General features: G+C 40.1%; 2 protein-coding genes across 2 annotated transcripts; one reads left to right on the top strand and one right to left on the bottom strand.

Annotated features, from left to right (window-relative positions):
* Positions 1-3,124: 3,124 nt before the first annotated feature.
* LOC117953527 (4-trimethylaminobutyraldehyde dehydrogenase) lies at positions 3,125-11,590 on the bottom strand. Its single transcript, XM_034886661.1, has 12 exons — positions 11,331-11,590; positions 10,948-11,114; positions 10,093-10,238; positions 9,591-9,720; positions 9,340-9,474; positions 9,020-9,216; positions 7,500-7,640; positions 6,844-7,032; positions 6,198-6,285; positions 5,651-5,792; positions 5,019-5,131; positions 3,125-3,595 (listed from the first exon to the last, which is right to left on the bottom strand). The coding sequence occupies exons 1-12, from the start codon at positions 11,387-11,389 to the stop codon at positions 3,501-3,503; spliced, it is 1,602 nt and encodes a 533-aa protein (XP_034742552.1). The 5' UTR covers positions 11,390-11,590; the 3' UTR covers positions 3,125-3,500.
* Positions 11,591-13,766: 2,176 nt separating this feature from the next.
* LOC117953694 (small integral membrane protein 26-like) lies at positions 13,767-15,504 on the top strand. Its single transcript, XM_034886953.1, has 2 exons — positions 13,767-14,007; positions 14,990-15,504. Exons 1-2 carry the CDS (start codon positions 13,884-13,886, stop codon positions 15,157-15,159), a joined length of 294 nt encoding a protein of 97 aa, XP_034742844.1. The 5' UTR covers positions 13,767-13,883; the 3' UTR covers positions 15,160-15,504.
* The last annotated feature ends 689 nt before the right edge of the window (positions 15,505-16,193 follow it).

The raw sequence follows: 16,193 nt of genomic DNA, 5'->3' as shown, positions 1-16,193 counted from the left end.
TGAGTCATAAAAATAAAAGGAATGTGACCTGAACACTACTGAATACTATTGGCGATGAAAAGTGAAATGCTTAACTTTAAAAGCTCACTTCCTTCTGACTTGTTTTAGGATATGTGGTGCGGATCATGATTTAGCAGCAGATTCCTTGCTGTGTATCTACATTGGAGCAGTAAAAGGCAGCAAGCTACTGTATGTGTCAAGACATTGACACAATTGAGAGTTGGATCCACCAAATGTAGTTCTTAAAGAAGGATGAGTTGAGTTGTTGTGTTGGGAACGTGAGGACTTTGTTTACATACTTTGAGCTTCGCGGCGGCAGTGAGGCCTGACTCGCTCACTGAGCTTCAGTAACTCCCAACACAACCGGGACTGCACTTTGAGAGATTCCTATTTATTCTCATTGGAGCGTTACATTTTCTCATGAATAGGACTCACCATGACTTAATATCTAGTCATTAGGATTTATGTTCTCATATGTAGGTCTAAATGTGTTATTATTAAAACTTAGACTAATCTCTAACCCTTAGAACTCAATTATGACTCAATATCTCATAATTAGAATTTAGTAGTTGAACATCATGCTCCACATAAATGGATTAACCTGCAGATTCCAATGAAGTTGGAATGAACAGCCTGATTCATGTGCAGTTTGAGGTGTATAAACAGTGTAATTTGTTTATGTGTGTACTGTGAACTGCAACTTTATGTTTTAAGCTAAGTACTATGTTCAGTAATTATGATATATGTTGTAATTTTAAATGGCATGTATTCAGGGCGTCATTGGAAATGAGATCTTGCTCACAATTGGCCCTCCCTTCACAAATAAAGGTAATATTATCATATCATCTCATAATTAAGACTTAATATCTCATAATCATGACCTAATGGCTCATCATTAGGACTTAGAACTTAATATTTCATCACTAGGACTTAATATCTTATCACTAGGACTTAATATCTCATAGTTAGAACTTAATATTTCATCACTAGAACTTAATACCTCATCGTTAAAACTTCATGATTCATTACTAGGACTTAATAACTCATAGTTAGAACTTAATATTTCATCACTGGGACTTAATATCTCATAATTAGACCTTAGTATCTCATCACTAGGACTTAATACCTCATAGTTAGGACAACTAGAGGAGGAAGTGTATAAAAAATGAGTGTTGAGCTGGTATACTGGTATATTGTCCATGCTGCAGTTCTAGGCTATATGAGCTTTGGGGGCTCGCAGGTTTTAGTCAACAGCTGTTAAAATGTGAATGTGGTGAAAGGGAGTTTGGACGCATTTGAGATGTCTGACTTTGTCTCCATGAAGCATCTGGTTCTGGTTTAGCCACTCCTATACCAACACAGCGTTTAAGTTTTGTGTCAAAACTGGTCTCATTGCACGAATCTCCACATCAAATTACAGTATTATTGGACAATTATGCAGAATAATTACTTGGTGCAGTAATTTATCAGCTACATGTGCAAAATGTGCTATGTATCCACTGCTGCTGCTTGTTATTCACACTGTACTCATTTATGTTTGTACTGTATTTATGTAGACACAGTACTTCATGTTGACCGTACTACAATAGTATTGGCACAATCCATTTGAAACTCATTAACCTAATCTGGAAACCCAATCTCACTTTAGTTCAATTTTTATTTCTTTCTTTCTGAAGCTGTGTTACTTTATACTATTGGCTTGCTCTTTCCTTATCTTTAATTTGACTGTGAGCAACTAAAACATTTCCCTGTGGGAATCGATAAAGTTTTCGGTGTCAGAAGATTCCTGCTGATGTTGACATAGGCCTGCTAATAAAAACATTACTCCTTCACATTATCATCTAGCAGTGTCTCAAACTAAGGCGCTGTATTCATCTGTTTCTGTTTCTATGCTGTTTTGCTGCACCTTTTTAACATTGATAGTTGTTGTGCTGTTATACAGATCTTGTTGTTGATTGTCTTTACTGTTGATTGTTGTTGATCGTCTCTAATGTCCACATAAAGTGCCTTTGAGTACCTTTTTTAAAGCACTATATACAAAAATATTATCGTTTAGTGTAAATGTCTCTGATAAATTGCAGTAATATTCTCCAATACAGTATTATGACAACAAGACATTGTAGCTCGACAGTGTCACCTTGTGGTCTGTTCTGGTTTTATTTTGAAAAGCGCCGTTTTCTTCTTCTGATACTTCACAATGTGGTGCTCACCATATACAGCAACGGTAAAAACTTGTAAAAACTATAGTTAATTATCATATTCATCAATTAGAATATTGTAAAGAAAGGGTTGTTGTCGTATTGCTCGTACATTAGCTCCAAACAGTGATGTGTGTCAAGCTAGATAGCATGCTAGCTCATGGACGGAAACTCTGATTAGCACCCTTATGTCTTGTATGTCATTTAGAAGAAGCTTGTGACATTTTTTTTGTTATAATAGCTTTACTGTATTTCATATGTCATATTGATAAGTTAAATGTTAAAATGATTTGTATTGGGTGTAAGCATTATTTAATACGTGAACATGATTTATGTGCGAATTATCTTTGAAGCTACATAGAAACAATTTGTATTTCTTGTTTTATTCTGTAGGTTTCACGGTGTTCATGGTGCTGACGGTGCAGCTGGTGCTTCTTGAGAGGGAGAAATAAATTGACACCTGTTAGAAATTCTCTGCATCCGGAGCAATAAATCCAAGGGGCAGCTACATTAAGGAGGACATAAGATAAGATAAGAAAATCCTTTATTGGTCTCACAGTGGGGAAATTGCGGTTTGCAACAGCAAAGATAAGTAAGTGTACAGAGATAAATAAGGGTAAAGTTCATTCAATCAGGTATAGCTCTAATATCATCAAAGCGACGATGCATAACCATCTCATAATTAACATCTCTTTATCAGATTTATTCAGGTTATATTGAGAGTTATAACCACAGCCTTACGTTTTTCTTTGCTGGTGAATGCAAAGCGCAACAGGTGAAATAACATTGTACAGAAATGTCACACATTACCAACAGTTATTGTTGTTATTATCAGCTTTTGGATATTTGTAAAAATGTGACCATTATAAATGCTTAGTATGAATTTCTTTGTCAGTTATGACTAAAAACCCCAGTAGTAATTAATCTTCAATCTTAATTCATCTTTTATTCAGAAGCAACTAGTAAAAAGGACTTTGTATCTGAAAAACGTTATTAAGATAAAAAGGCATTAGTTGGCAAAAACATCTGACACCAACTGATAAGTGCTGAGTCACAGTTCACTACACATAGATTTTCTATTCAAGGCTCCTGGTTGTACACACATCAAACACTTGAATGCCGGTATGACACCAAGGTTTGTGTGGATTTGAGCACTGGGCGTGCACCGTTTCTTCTTGAGTGAGACATTGTGACACTTCTAATAGAAATAATGCACTTTAGTAGGAGTTTTCTGCATAGTTTTGAGTTTTTTATGTGAAAACGTTAGGTAGTGTACAGCAGTGTAAACTTGGCGAGAGGCGTTTAGAAGTAGTTCTCGACGTCGCCCATTTCCACAACCACAGTCTTCAGCTGGGAGTAGTACTCGATTGTCACCTGGCCGTTCTCTCTGCCGAAGCCTGGAGAAGCACAGTAGAGATCATGTTAACACTGTCTGTTTTAGTCATTCACTCCACTTTCACGAAAGACAACTTGGGTCCGTCACTGCAATAAAATCCAATACTATTATAGATTTTCTGAATTGCTAAAACACTAAACCCCATTCTCTGAACCAAATGCTCAGTCGCCTAAACCCGTTTGTCAAATCAATCATCTTTCAATTGCATTTTCACACTGGGATAGCTTATAATAGACAGGACAACTGAAGACAGGAAAGGGGGAAGACATGCAGCAATGGCAACAGGTGGGACTTGAACCCTGAGCCCCTGTGTCGAGGACTGAGCCTCAACATATGGGCGCCTGTCCTACCAGGTGAGCTTTCCCAGGCCTTGGGATACACTTGTGTTGCAAAATAGTATCTCAAATATCTCAAAATAGTATATCATTAACGTTTATGACATTACATTTATCATAAGAAAAATTGTACACACATTTCTTTGGCCAGACCCCACACACAGAGGCGTGATGCTGAGGGAGAAAACCTTAAATCTTTGATTGACTTTGATTTTGCGGTTTCACAATTTTTTTTTATTGTACCGTCATGTGCTTTTCATTTCGTTTTTTATTCTAACAGAAAACCTAATGCCCTTCTCAAAATGTTTGAGATAATGTCTAATGAATGCTCTGTAGTGTTTAGTTATTGACTGGCTGTGTGTATGATCTGAAAGCATTGTTGGATTTTGCCAGCAGAGTCAGGTGTTTTGGGAATATAGTTTGAGAATTGGTTTTCTGTGTAAAAAATTAAAACTGTAGACAAATGTCAGAAGTGTGGACCGGCAGCCGCTGTGTGGCGGGGATGCGCGGAGAGTAAGAGGAGAGAGAGTAGAGGAGAGATCCCACACAGGCACGGCTTCACAGAAGAAAGGGGTCATGTAACGCAGAATTAAACCATATCGATATAAACAACGTTGCAGCGGATGCAAGGACGTTAGGTGCACCGGTGCGACCTAGAGGAAAAATATTACTTGCGCCCTTGAGCCCTGTCAGCTAAGAGACACTAACTAACAGCGACTAGCACTGGTCACTGCTGTAGTCTGAAAAACAACACAGACGGGACAAATTGTTGCGTTTACTGGTAAACTGCTAAACCTTGAGACGGACGTATAACTGACTGCTATCTGTTGAGTTTTACTCCCGTTAACCTGTCCTCTGTGACTGTCTACATCTAGAAACTAAGCTGCGCAATGCAGGGAACTCTGACTGGCACATGATCAGACACCGGCTTACGGAGAGGTAGATGGGCTTTACAAAAAAACGGAGCATTCTATGAAATGACACATAAAAAAATAAATAAAAAAACGCTCGATCACGCAAATTTGATCATAGGAAGTCAAAATCGTGATTAAAATTTGATCAAATGTGCAGCCGTAAAAAACACCCTACCTGACATCTTGTATCCTCCAAATGGCACTTCCACGGGGCTGACGTTGTAGTTGTTGATGAAGCAGGTCCCTGCCTCCATTTTCTCAGCCACACGATGGGCTCGAGAAATGTCCCTACAAGCAGAGGAGAGGAACTGATTAGAGGTGCACAAAAAAAGGCATTAATAGGCTGGGTTAAAATAATCAATTCTATAATTAAATCAATCTTTGAGTGATCAGATATTGACTCATATATGCCTTTTCACCATTAATGAATAAGTAAACAATTTACTTTTTGGGGGGTCAATTCTTAATTAACCCAGTGCATTATGAAAAACTATTTGAGGGTTGATTCTTGATTGTACAATTTGCACCATTAGTTATTATTAGTTATATTTTTTATACAAATCAATTTGTATTGTAACTGAAGTCCCTAGTCTTCATGCAACTTGATCAGACAGCTTCATTTGCACTCTATACACAGAGACTACTATTGTGCACTAGATTCCACGTGGTAATTGCAAAACTTTTATTGGCTACTTTGTGCAATAACCTCATTATCTTCCAGAGCAAAGTGTCCGCATTGTTAAATCAGTAATTGCAACAGACTGCTGAGTCATGCCAAACTCGAGTGTCCTCTGGGTGGACTCTGACCTGGTGAAGACTCCAGAGGCCAATCCAAAGGTGGTGTTGTTGGCCCTTTGGATCACTTCTTCCTCCGTGTCGAAAGGCAGCACAGACATGACTGGGCCAAAAATCTCCTCCTTCACACAGGTCATGTCATCTCTGCAGTTATCTGTGCCAGGAGAAGGGACTGGATGTTAATAATGGTGCATTCTGGGACAAGCAGAGTAAAAACAGAATGATTATGTCATGGTATAGCATCAATAGCATCTTATTTTTATTGTTGATTATATTCTCAATTAATCGATCAGTTGTTTGGTTTATAAAATGTCTGAACATTTTGAAAAATGTGGATCGGAAAGCCCAAGACAACGTCCTCAAAATGTTTTGTTTTTGTCACAGCTCCAAAAATATTCACATTTAAGAAGATAAAATCAGAGAATTATTTTCATAAAAAAATCATATCGATTAAATGATTATCAAAATAGTTGGTGATTAATTTAATAGTTGACAACTAATTGATTAATCTTTTCACAGTGTGTACAGCTGAGGGTTACAAGAAATCAAGACATCCTACCGAGTACACAGGGTGACATGAAAAAGCCCCCTTTCAATTTGGGGTCACTGGGGACAAATGGCTCTCCGCCACAAAGCACTTTGGCTCCCTGGAAAAACACACACGTACGGTATTAAACATAACTCTGAGAACTAATAACTTTTCATTTTCGTTTAAGTTTAGACAAAAGTTTTGTTGGGGCTAAACGTGCCCCTCTTCCAGTCTCCCTAACCCTATGGGTTTTTTTCAACCAAAACTAGAGTTGTGATGGCTGGAAAAGTGGAAAGACAACCAAAAACGCCTTTAATAGTATTTTGTTTCTGACGACTTTCTCTGCAAAATGAGCACTTTTGTGAAGGTAAACACAAGCTGCACAACTGCCCCATTACTTACATTGTAGCTTGTTTCGCCGCTGCCAACTGCAGCGATGCTGTTTAATACTTGACCATTGTCAAACATTGTTGTTGCCATTAGTCACTTAGACACAAAAAGGAATATAGGGTTGATAAAAAAACAGTATTTACCCTTTACTGAAGTCTCTCCTGACTTGACTGCTTTGAGGTCTAGTGAAATTACTGGTGGTGCTATCACAGCTGAGTGATCTTCAGACCAATCTCTATATCAATTTATGGTTACTCCAAACTAATCACCCAAGGGTTATAAACACCTCTTTCTTGGCCTGATTGACAAAGCCCAGCACTTTCTCCAGTTGCGTCTTGCTGATCAGCGCTCCCATGCGGGTGCCATCCAAAAGGGGGTCCCCCACAGAGATGGCCTTGGTCCTCTTCACCACTTCTTCCAGGAACCGAGGCATGATCTCTCTTTGCACATACACTCTGGTCCCATTGCAGCAAACCTATCCATTGCAAATAGAAATGATTAATCTGTCAAGAGCTGACGAAGAAAGGATTTGATCAGGGTGAGCTTGACATCGTAAATGACAGAGGCCTGCTCCATTATGAAAACAAAATCATAACCCCAATTATTTTGGTCAATGTTGAAATTGCAATTTTTTTTAAACATGATTACTCAATGACTTTTGAAAAGATGTTGCCTTTTTTTTTTTTACTTTAATAAAAACTGAAACAGTCAACAAATCAACAGTGAAAACACCTTGAAGTGTAAAATTTCCCTTCATACCTTGTCCCACCCCCCCATTCAGAACACCAAACAAAATAAGACTTCACTTGCAAAATGTATAGGGCAAATATTTATTTTTCTTGATTACATAGTTTTTATGATAATTAGAAGCCAAAATTGCAATTCAAATTTGATTAATGGCACAGCCTTACAACACAATGCATAATAATACAACTGCCTCACCTGTCCCTGTGTCAGGAAGTTTGCCATGAGTGCTCCCTTCACTGCGTTTTCCAGCTCACAGTCTTTGAAGATCAGGAGGGGAGATTTCCCTCCGAGCTCCAGAGTCACCTGCTTCACCCCTTTTGCAGACATTTCCATGACCTGTTTGCAAGGAGAACGCCGTGGGCATTAACAATGGGCTTTGTAGAGTAGTTAAAGAACATGCTTTAAAGTACACCTTAACATCACTGCATCACATCGTCCATGCCACCATTTCTTATACTTTGAACAGGGTTTTCCTTCCTCCTAGGTATCCACTGGTTTCCATTCATTTGACTAGGATTTAACAATCATGCAGTGTCTTGAAAGGTTTAAAGGATCAATGTTGCACTACATATCTACATCGATTGTAATTAAATTTGGATTATTATTATGCAGTTATTCAGTGCAAATTTTCATATTAAACTTACATATACATAATTTTCTCAAACAACAACAAGTGAAGTCTATGGAGGCAAATTTTCTTCTGACCAATAGCCGACTGGTTAACCGATCATTAAATGTTAAGCGACAAGCAGGCAACTATGGGCCCTATTTTAACGGTCTAAGCACATGGCATGAAGCACATGGTGCAGGTGCGTTAGGGTGTGAAATTTCCACTTTTGCTAGCTTGATGGCGGAAAAAAGGGTCCGTGTGCCAGGCGCATATGGTTCAAAAGGGTTGTACTTAGGGTCATAACATGTAACAAACCAGAGTATTATCTCCCATTCCCTTTAAAAGCCAGACTTTTTTTTTTCCTTGGCACATTGCTTTTATGATGGCAGATTTGCACCGTAATATTTTTATTTGTAATCTTTTGCATTTTTGTGTGCTGCTGTGCTTCCCTGTGTGTGTGTGTGTGTGTGTGTGTGTGTGTGTAACAAGCATAAGCATAGAGTTAGCGCAATGCATAGGCACATTTTAATGCTCTATTAAACTAATAAAATGCTGCGCTATTGGCGTAATCACTTTCTTCTATACACCAAGAATGCACCTGAACACACCACCCTGTAAGACCAGCATGCCCATGGGCGTACATGCATTTGCCATATAAACAACGTGGGCGCTGGACGATCTTAAATAGAAAAGACACTTGCATAGGGCTTTGCGCCGCGCAGGGTGCAAGATAGGACCCTGAGTCCCAGTTCACCCGTCTGGGAGGCTTGGAAATGCATTGCATCCTAATGCAGTCATGGTGTTCATGTGAGGGTGTAGAAGTAGTTTTAGTCTCATTTTATCCTAATATTTTACATCCTGTCCACGTGTTAAGTTCCTGCTATTGTAGCTGATCAACAAACTTATAGGGTCTCCTGAATACATTAAGCCTGGTTGCCTTTTCTCTATCTTAATTCGGATTCAGACTGCATATGTTGGATGTCCGGCAAAAAGATTGGCATCAATGGAATCAATTTGTATGCTGTATACCGTGACTGTGACTTGTTTGGCACACTTGATCATTTCAGTTTAGTTAAACAACATGTTAAAATTCATTGCAATGTACCTTTTTGCCGGTTGCCACACTACCAGTGAAGGAAACTTTGGCCACCTTTGGGTGATGGCAGAGCAAGGTGCCAGTGTCAGCTCCACCTTGAACCACACAGAAGAGCCCATCGGGTACTCCTGCCTCTTTGTAGATCTCAGCCAGAACCACGGCAGTCACAGGAGTCATTGGAGAGGGCTTAAATACAATGGCGTTACCTAAACACAACCGGATTTTAACTTAACGGCTACACAGCTGTTCGTGTCTAAGGTAAACAAGAGACACATGACTGCTGGACAAATCTTATAATAATATGGAAATACACACTGGTACACACTCACCACATGCCATAGCCGGAGCAGATTTCCATGCAGCGATCTGGAAGGGGTAATTAAACGCACCGATTCCTACACACACACCGAGGGGCTCCCTCCGCGTGTACGCAAACGATCCACCAGGCAACTGGACGTGCTGGCCTTCGATGAATGAAACACAACGCAACTTTAAAAAACAACACTACACACAGTTATGGAACTTTTGGAAATCAGAATCCTTTTTTTGACAAAATCAAAAAAGGTTTGAGTGCACCCACCTGCAAGTGTCCCAGCCAGGCCAGCATAGTACTCAATGGTCTGCCAGGATATATCAATATCCACCAGGGTTTCAGTGATGGACTTGCCATTGTTGATTGTTTCTAACTTTGCAATCTTCTCCCTTCTTTCCTATTTTTATTGAAACAAAAGAAAAAAAAAGTTAGTAAATGCAACTTTAACAAAACTATTTAAAAAGTGACTCTGTTGTTATACATACATATGGGGTATTATACAATAACTGACAAATACAGGTTAAAATCTGAAGCCGCTTGACATCAAATAAGCCACACAGACACACAAAAGGTTTATTTTGGGCAAATGTAGGCCAGCAGTTAAAAGGGGGGGGGGAGGAGGAGGTGCGTGTTTGCGGTTTTAATGACTAACTAGTGTGTTACTGTGTACTTGCAACAGTCTGCTCCAATTTCTGTTACGCAACACTGTCATGAGACTGGCTGGCTTCCAGACTAGCTGGTTTTTGGCAACAGAGCTTGACCATCTCACCCTGATAATGCGGGCCGCCTCTAACATCACCCGAGCCCTCTCCATTCCTGCCATCTTGCTCCATTTTAGGTATGCAGCATGGGCGCTCTCTATGGCCTCCTCCACCTCCTCAGTACCACAGGGTACCATCTGACACAGGACACGGCCTGCACATGAAGAACAGCCGGTTAGTCTGGCTAAGCTCCAAGACAAAACAAGACAAGTGTTGCATAATCTGGTTCTTTTTTTTGGCCTGACGGATCCTGGGAGCACCTTGGTAGCTACCTGGTTGAGCATGCAACACTCATTGTTTATTGTATTGGCTGCGGGTTAAATATCAACCCGCCGTCCTTCACTGCATGTCACCCCCCCTTCTCTTCCCCCCTCATTTCCTGTTAGATAGCTGTCCTATAAATTAAAGGCAAAACGCCCCCAAAATAATAATAAGAATAATAATAAAAAATGCATATGGAGCCAGAGTGTGCCACACTTTTCATACTTTTCAAGTCTATTTCCAGCACCTCAGAATAGCACTTATATAAACACAATAATTAAAGCATCGAGGAGTTATTAGCTGTACTGTAACAAATGGAAAATCTGTTTTCAGAAGTCCCAATGTAAATACATTCAACTTAAAAATGACCCAAAGTGACTCCAACCCAACAAAGAATAATGGGAGGGTACGTTACATAACGCCATGTCCTCGAAGAGTGACAGCTCTGCACAGATATGCCCAGGCTACAAACCTTCAAACTTCACGGGCTTTAACTTTTTTTCACAAATGAAATTTATTTTTCATCAGTCATTTATTATATTTTAAGATGAAGATGAAGATGAAGCATTAGGCTGCATAGCGGTGGTGTGTGCTGTATGTACCAGTCGCAGGTTCAAACACGGGCTCTGCGTTTTTCTCCTCCCTGGGCTTCACTCGCTTCCCACCCCAGAAGTTCAGAGGATCTGTTACCAGCACGGTCCCTGTCATGGCTCCGGGCATGGTGTCAAGAATTGACTGAGCCATTTTCAGAGAGAGAAAGAGAGAGGACCTGCAAGAGCACAGAGAATTACAGCAACGTTGTTGATAATGACTGGACAGAATAATTTTTAGGACAAGTGAAGCACACTCTCTTACCCTCCTAAGTTAAATCTGTTCGCAGTGCTTAGCTAAGTTTGACCCTTACACAAAGGCACCCAGCTCAACTAGCTAGCACTGGGAAAAGCTGCGCACGAGAGCAAACGAAAGTCATACAGCAGCATCTTACCGTGTGTTTACTTCAGTAGACGGAGTCGAGTGAGTTGGTTTTCGACTGGGAGGGGACATAAATATTAACGCTGGAGTCTAGTTGGTTTGCACCAATGGGGTAAGCCTCTCCTCTCTCCTCTCCTCTCTAGCTTCTATGGCGCCATTTTAATGCTAAGAAGCCATCACCTGCAGTTAGCATCCCATTGACTGCCATTCATTTTGGCGCCACTTTGACAGTGAATAACTTTACACTTGAAGCGTTTCAAGACTCAATTTGTCCATTGTTTATTTAAAAAGAAACACGACAATGTATAAAAAGGCCTCATTACTCTGTACCTCACGTTATGGCTCCGTAGCAGGCGTTTTAGTAGGCTAACGACTGAGTTATTTATTTAACCTTTATTTAACCAGGAAGTCCCTTGAGATTGAAATCTCTTTTCCGAGGGATATTAATACGTTAAATTTGGACATCAAATGGAGAACAGAACAACTGAGTTTGGAGTGAATAATCTGATTTTAATGGCAAAATATTTCATATGAATTGCTTAAGTTTGCAAATGTGTAATTAGTTAATTTGTAGAGTATGTACATAGTATGTATTTATTGTGTGTATATATTAGTGTGTATATTTTTGTTTAGGTTGTTTTGTGTGTAAGCACAGTGTGAGCAACGATGCTCCAAAGAAAAATTCTTTGTATGTGTCCTCATACCTCAAGAGTATATGTCTGCGGCCTGGAGCGTCCCATGTCATCCGTCCCGTCTCATGCGGTCTCGTCTCATGCGGAGGCGTGTCCAACGGTAAATCCAGAGGGTCAAAAATGCAAAATCGCGAATAATTTTTTTTTTTTTAACTAAACATGTCTATAAGATACATGCCGACTATCATACTAATGAATAAAAACACTTAAAATGTATGTTCATCTATAAAATAAATGCAGATTATAGGCAAACTAAAAAAATCCTGCTGCCATCCCAGAGTTTAAACTTTTCAAAATTAAAGCTCGCATCTGGAATAAAATACTAATATCTCTCTTACTTTTCAAAGTAAAAGCTCACGTCAACTATCATGCTAATGAATAAAATATTTGGTGAGTTTTTGAATATTTAAAAATATATCTCCGTCTCTAAAATAAATGCAGATGATAGGCAATCTAAAAGAATCCTTCTATAACTGCAACTTGGATCCAAGTTGCAGTTATAGAAGGAATTTCTCTCCCGACAGAGTTCAATCATTTGGTTTTGTTTTTAAAAAATTTCCCTTACAATAGCCTACAACACAAAATACAATGGAACCGCTGGTGGAAGTGGAAGAAAAATTCAATCGCATTCTGGCCCAAGACCGCACGTGGCAGCAGAGATACGCAGTCGAATGCAGGACGGGTCCCAGAGACCCGAAGGCCGATGCTGAGATAGTAGAAAAATACGACCGCGTTCTGCCCCCGGTCCCAGAGACACGACAGCATTCTGCCCCGGGTTCCAGAGACCTGAGAGCATTCTGTCCCGGGTCCCAGAGACCCGACAGCATTCTGCCCCGGGTCCCAGAGACCTGAGAGCATTCTGTCCCGGGTCCCAGAGACCCGACAGCATTCTGCCCCGGGTCCCAGAGACCCGACAGCATTCTGACCCGGGTCCCAGAGACCTGAGAGCATTCTGTCCCGGGTCCCAGAGAGCCGACAGCATTCTGCCCCGGGTCCCAGAGACCCGACAGCATTCTGCCCCGGGTCCCAGAGACCTGGGAGCATTCTGTCCCGGGTCCCAGAGAGCCGACAGCATTCTGCCCGGGTCCCAGAGACCCGACAGCATTCTGCCCCGGGTCCCATCAGAGACCTGAGAGCATTCTGTCCCGGGTCCCAGAGAGCCGACAGCCGAGGCCGACAGTCGCTCTCGCCGTGCTGATAAGCAGTCGTATTTGCAGCAATGTCCCAGTGAACTGTGAAAACAATCTAGAATATACAATTACAAAGTCTTGGAAAGAGTGTAACATGTTTATTTTTGTAGTCTTGTTGTTGTGAGTGCAGATCGTGGATTGTGATCCCTCCTCAGGAGGTCCTGCTGTTAGTTGGCAGAAACGGCTGCGTCGCTGATGCAGGTTTCAATAGATGTAGCTACGTTAATATGGAACAACACAAGCATAACATTCAGAAATGAGCAAACTACATGTAGGCTATGGCACAATTGTTAATTTAAACAGTTTTTTAACGTTTTTCAAGTGATTGCAACAAATGTGGTCACGAATTTACCTGGTGGACTCCATCTGGAAAATTATTCGCGATATCGTAATTTTGACCCTCGGGATTTACCGTTGGACACACCTCCGCATGAGACGAGACCGCATAAGACAGGACGGAAGACATGGGACGCTCCAGGCTGCAGCCATACCCGGCTCTCATACCTGGCAATAAAGCTGATCCTGAATTACTTTTCGACCGGAAGCGTCCTTTTAAAATCCGTTGTACTTCCGGGTTGACTGTCATGGCAGCGCCCTATAGAATGCAGCAGTAAACGATAACTGAACCCTTTTCCATTGAAAGACAAACCTAGCTTTAGCCATTTCGCGGAGCAGGGCCCAGTCATGAATCTCAAAGAAGTGTGGAAGTGGAACAAACGACTGTCCGCAGTGTACGCTCTTGGTATCTGGACCATGGTCGGTTCTTACGCATACTTCAGATACACAGGGCGCTTTGAGGACACGCCAGGTGAGAGGACCAGCTGCTGCTCAAATCGGCTAATTAGGAGTTGGAACTAAATGATATAACATAAAACAAACCGTAGAGATATTTTGTGTGTACACGGTTTCCTCCAGTGTTACCTATTGCAAGCTCCACCGGGCCAATATATTATATATTTCTTTATTTACAGACTCAAGGGCCAGATAAAAAAAAGAAAAAAAGTACACTCAACACGTTACAAAAGGGGTTCAGACTAAACACAAACATAAATACATATAGACAAAATGATCCACAAAAATATCAAAAAAGAAACGCACACACACATACAAATTGCAATGCCCAGTAATTAAAACAGTTACAGGTGCGTGTTCCAGTAATTCCATAGTTTTGACAAAGCTGGTGTCAGTAAGTGCAGGATTGGTTATAGCATTTAAAATAATATTATTTGACTCGGTTAATTGGCATATAAATCTGTACATAAACTTCCTCAGCAACCACTTAACCACACATAACCATTTAATCTATGATTTGAGGCCTAACTTTATTACAGCATTTGTCTTATGAAATCACAGTAAATATAAAAATAAAAAGAATAATATATATATATATATATATATTTTTTTTTTACACCAAATATTCAACTAAATATGGTACATTCAATTAATCCCAGTCTTCACATTGGCCAATCGAAATCTTTCAAATCTCGATTTCGATTGGAAAAAGATGAATGCTCAGCCCCTTTAACTGTGGGCTGTAGGGCTGCAGAGAAGTTGTGTCTAATAGGCCAGTAGCCTATATATCATCTATTTATGCACTCTTCTACTCAAGTTCCATTTTATGCTCTATACTTTGATTCCACTACATCGCAGAAGGAAATATTGAAGCATTCCTTTTTTTATTATTATTTATGCACAGTTGTCAGGTTTGTCAGTCGAGTTGTTATACAGTATATTCCCACAGCCCAGTTTGCATTGATAACAAATACAAATATTTTCCTCCTTGAATTTAGTGAAAGAAGTGGTGCAAGAGCCGGAAGATCCGAACAAGGTTGTCTACCTGTCTGATCACTCCAAGACTGTCATCGTCTACAAGAAGGACTTTGTCCCGTACAGCACAAGGATCTACAATTTCATCAAATCCTTCAGCAGTCAACCTGGGCGTGGGGACGGTGACAAATAGCTGCATCAGGGCAAAGGATGATGGACACTGAACTTGCTAAGAGCAAGTTTTTCTAACGCACTATGAATGAATGCTACTGTGCGTGGACATCATCTTTATTTGAAGAACTTCCAGCACGCTGTCCAGGTTTGAGGGAGCTGCCATTGTTTTTGGATGCTAATAATCAGTCCTTAGACATATTTAATATGTCAACAGTATTCATTAGGCTATTACTGTCTGATTCATCCATACTATTTCCTAAATACAACTACTAATGCTGTATGAATAAACTGAATCTCTTCATTAGGCAAGAGGCCCTATTATGAAAGTGTCCAAAGGTTTTGCAATTTTTATTTTTAAAGATATTGTCATTATACTGAGTGGAGACTGAGACTATGGCTTCACGATATGAGGAAATTATCTAACATTTTGACTGATATTGCGATTGGGATATGATTCACGATGTTGGAGGGAATGATAATTTTTGTGTCATTTTCATTAAAAAATATTAAAATCTAAAAAAAATATTATAGTGTGATTTTTGCAAGGCTCTGTACCAAACAAAGATGTTTTCTTTAGTCTGTAGGATAGGATTTGGAAGCCGAGACGTCTCTGCAGCACCACAATACTTCATTCAGAATGGTTTGACACATATTTAGCCTTTAACAAAAATGGGGCCCCGCCTGAGATTTGGATATTGCTCTATAGTCCATATTGCGACGTTGATAAAATTAGGATTAAATGTGCAGCCCTAAATGAACAACAGTCTTGAACTAAGCTTTACCTTTGTGAAACTTTGGACATTGCCGCAGAGAGGTGGTGTTTAAATTCTGTGGACATTTTGGATGCTGCGCTGTGTGGTGTTGGAACAGATTCCATTAAAGGGACTTTCTAGTCTGTCAATAGACCTTTTCCACAGCAAGCATTTTGACTTTTCACACAAGGATAAGCACCGGTGTTACTAATAACATAAACAATGGTCAGGTTCTATTTAAGAGTCTCAGTGAGCTATGACTTAGGCCGATGTTTTGGAATTCATCTTTCTTTAATTTTAT

This window comes from Etheostoma cragini, chromosome 2 (genome assembly GCF_013103735.1).
Source record: "Etheostoma cragini isolate CJK2018 chromosome 2, CSU_Ecrag_1.0, whole genome shotgun sequence".
Lineage (NCBI taxonomy): Eukaryota > Metazoa > Chordata > Actinopteri > Perciformes > Percidae > Etheostoma > Etheostoma cragini.
Note: the sequence above shows the minus strand (reverse complement) of the source record. Positions and strands in the feature narration are given on the sequence as shown.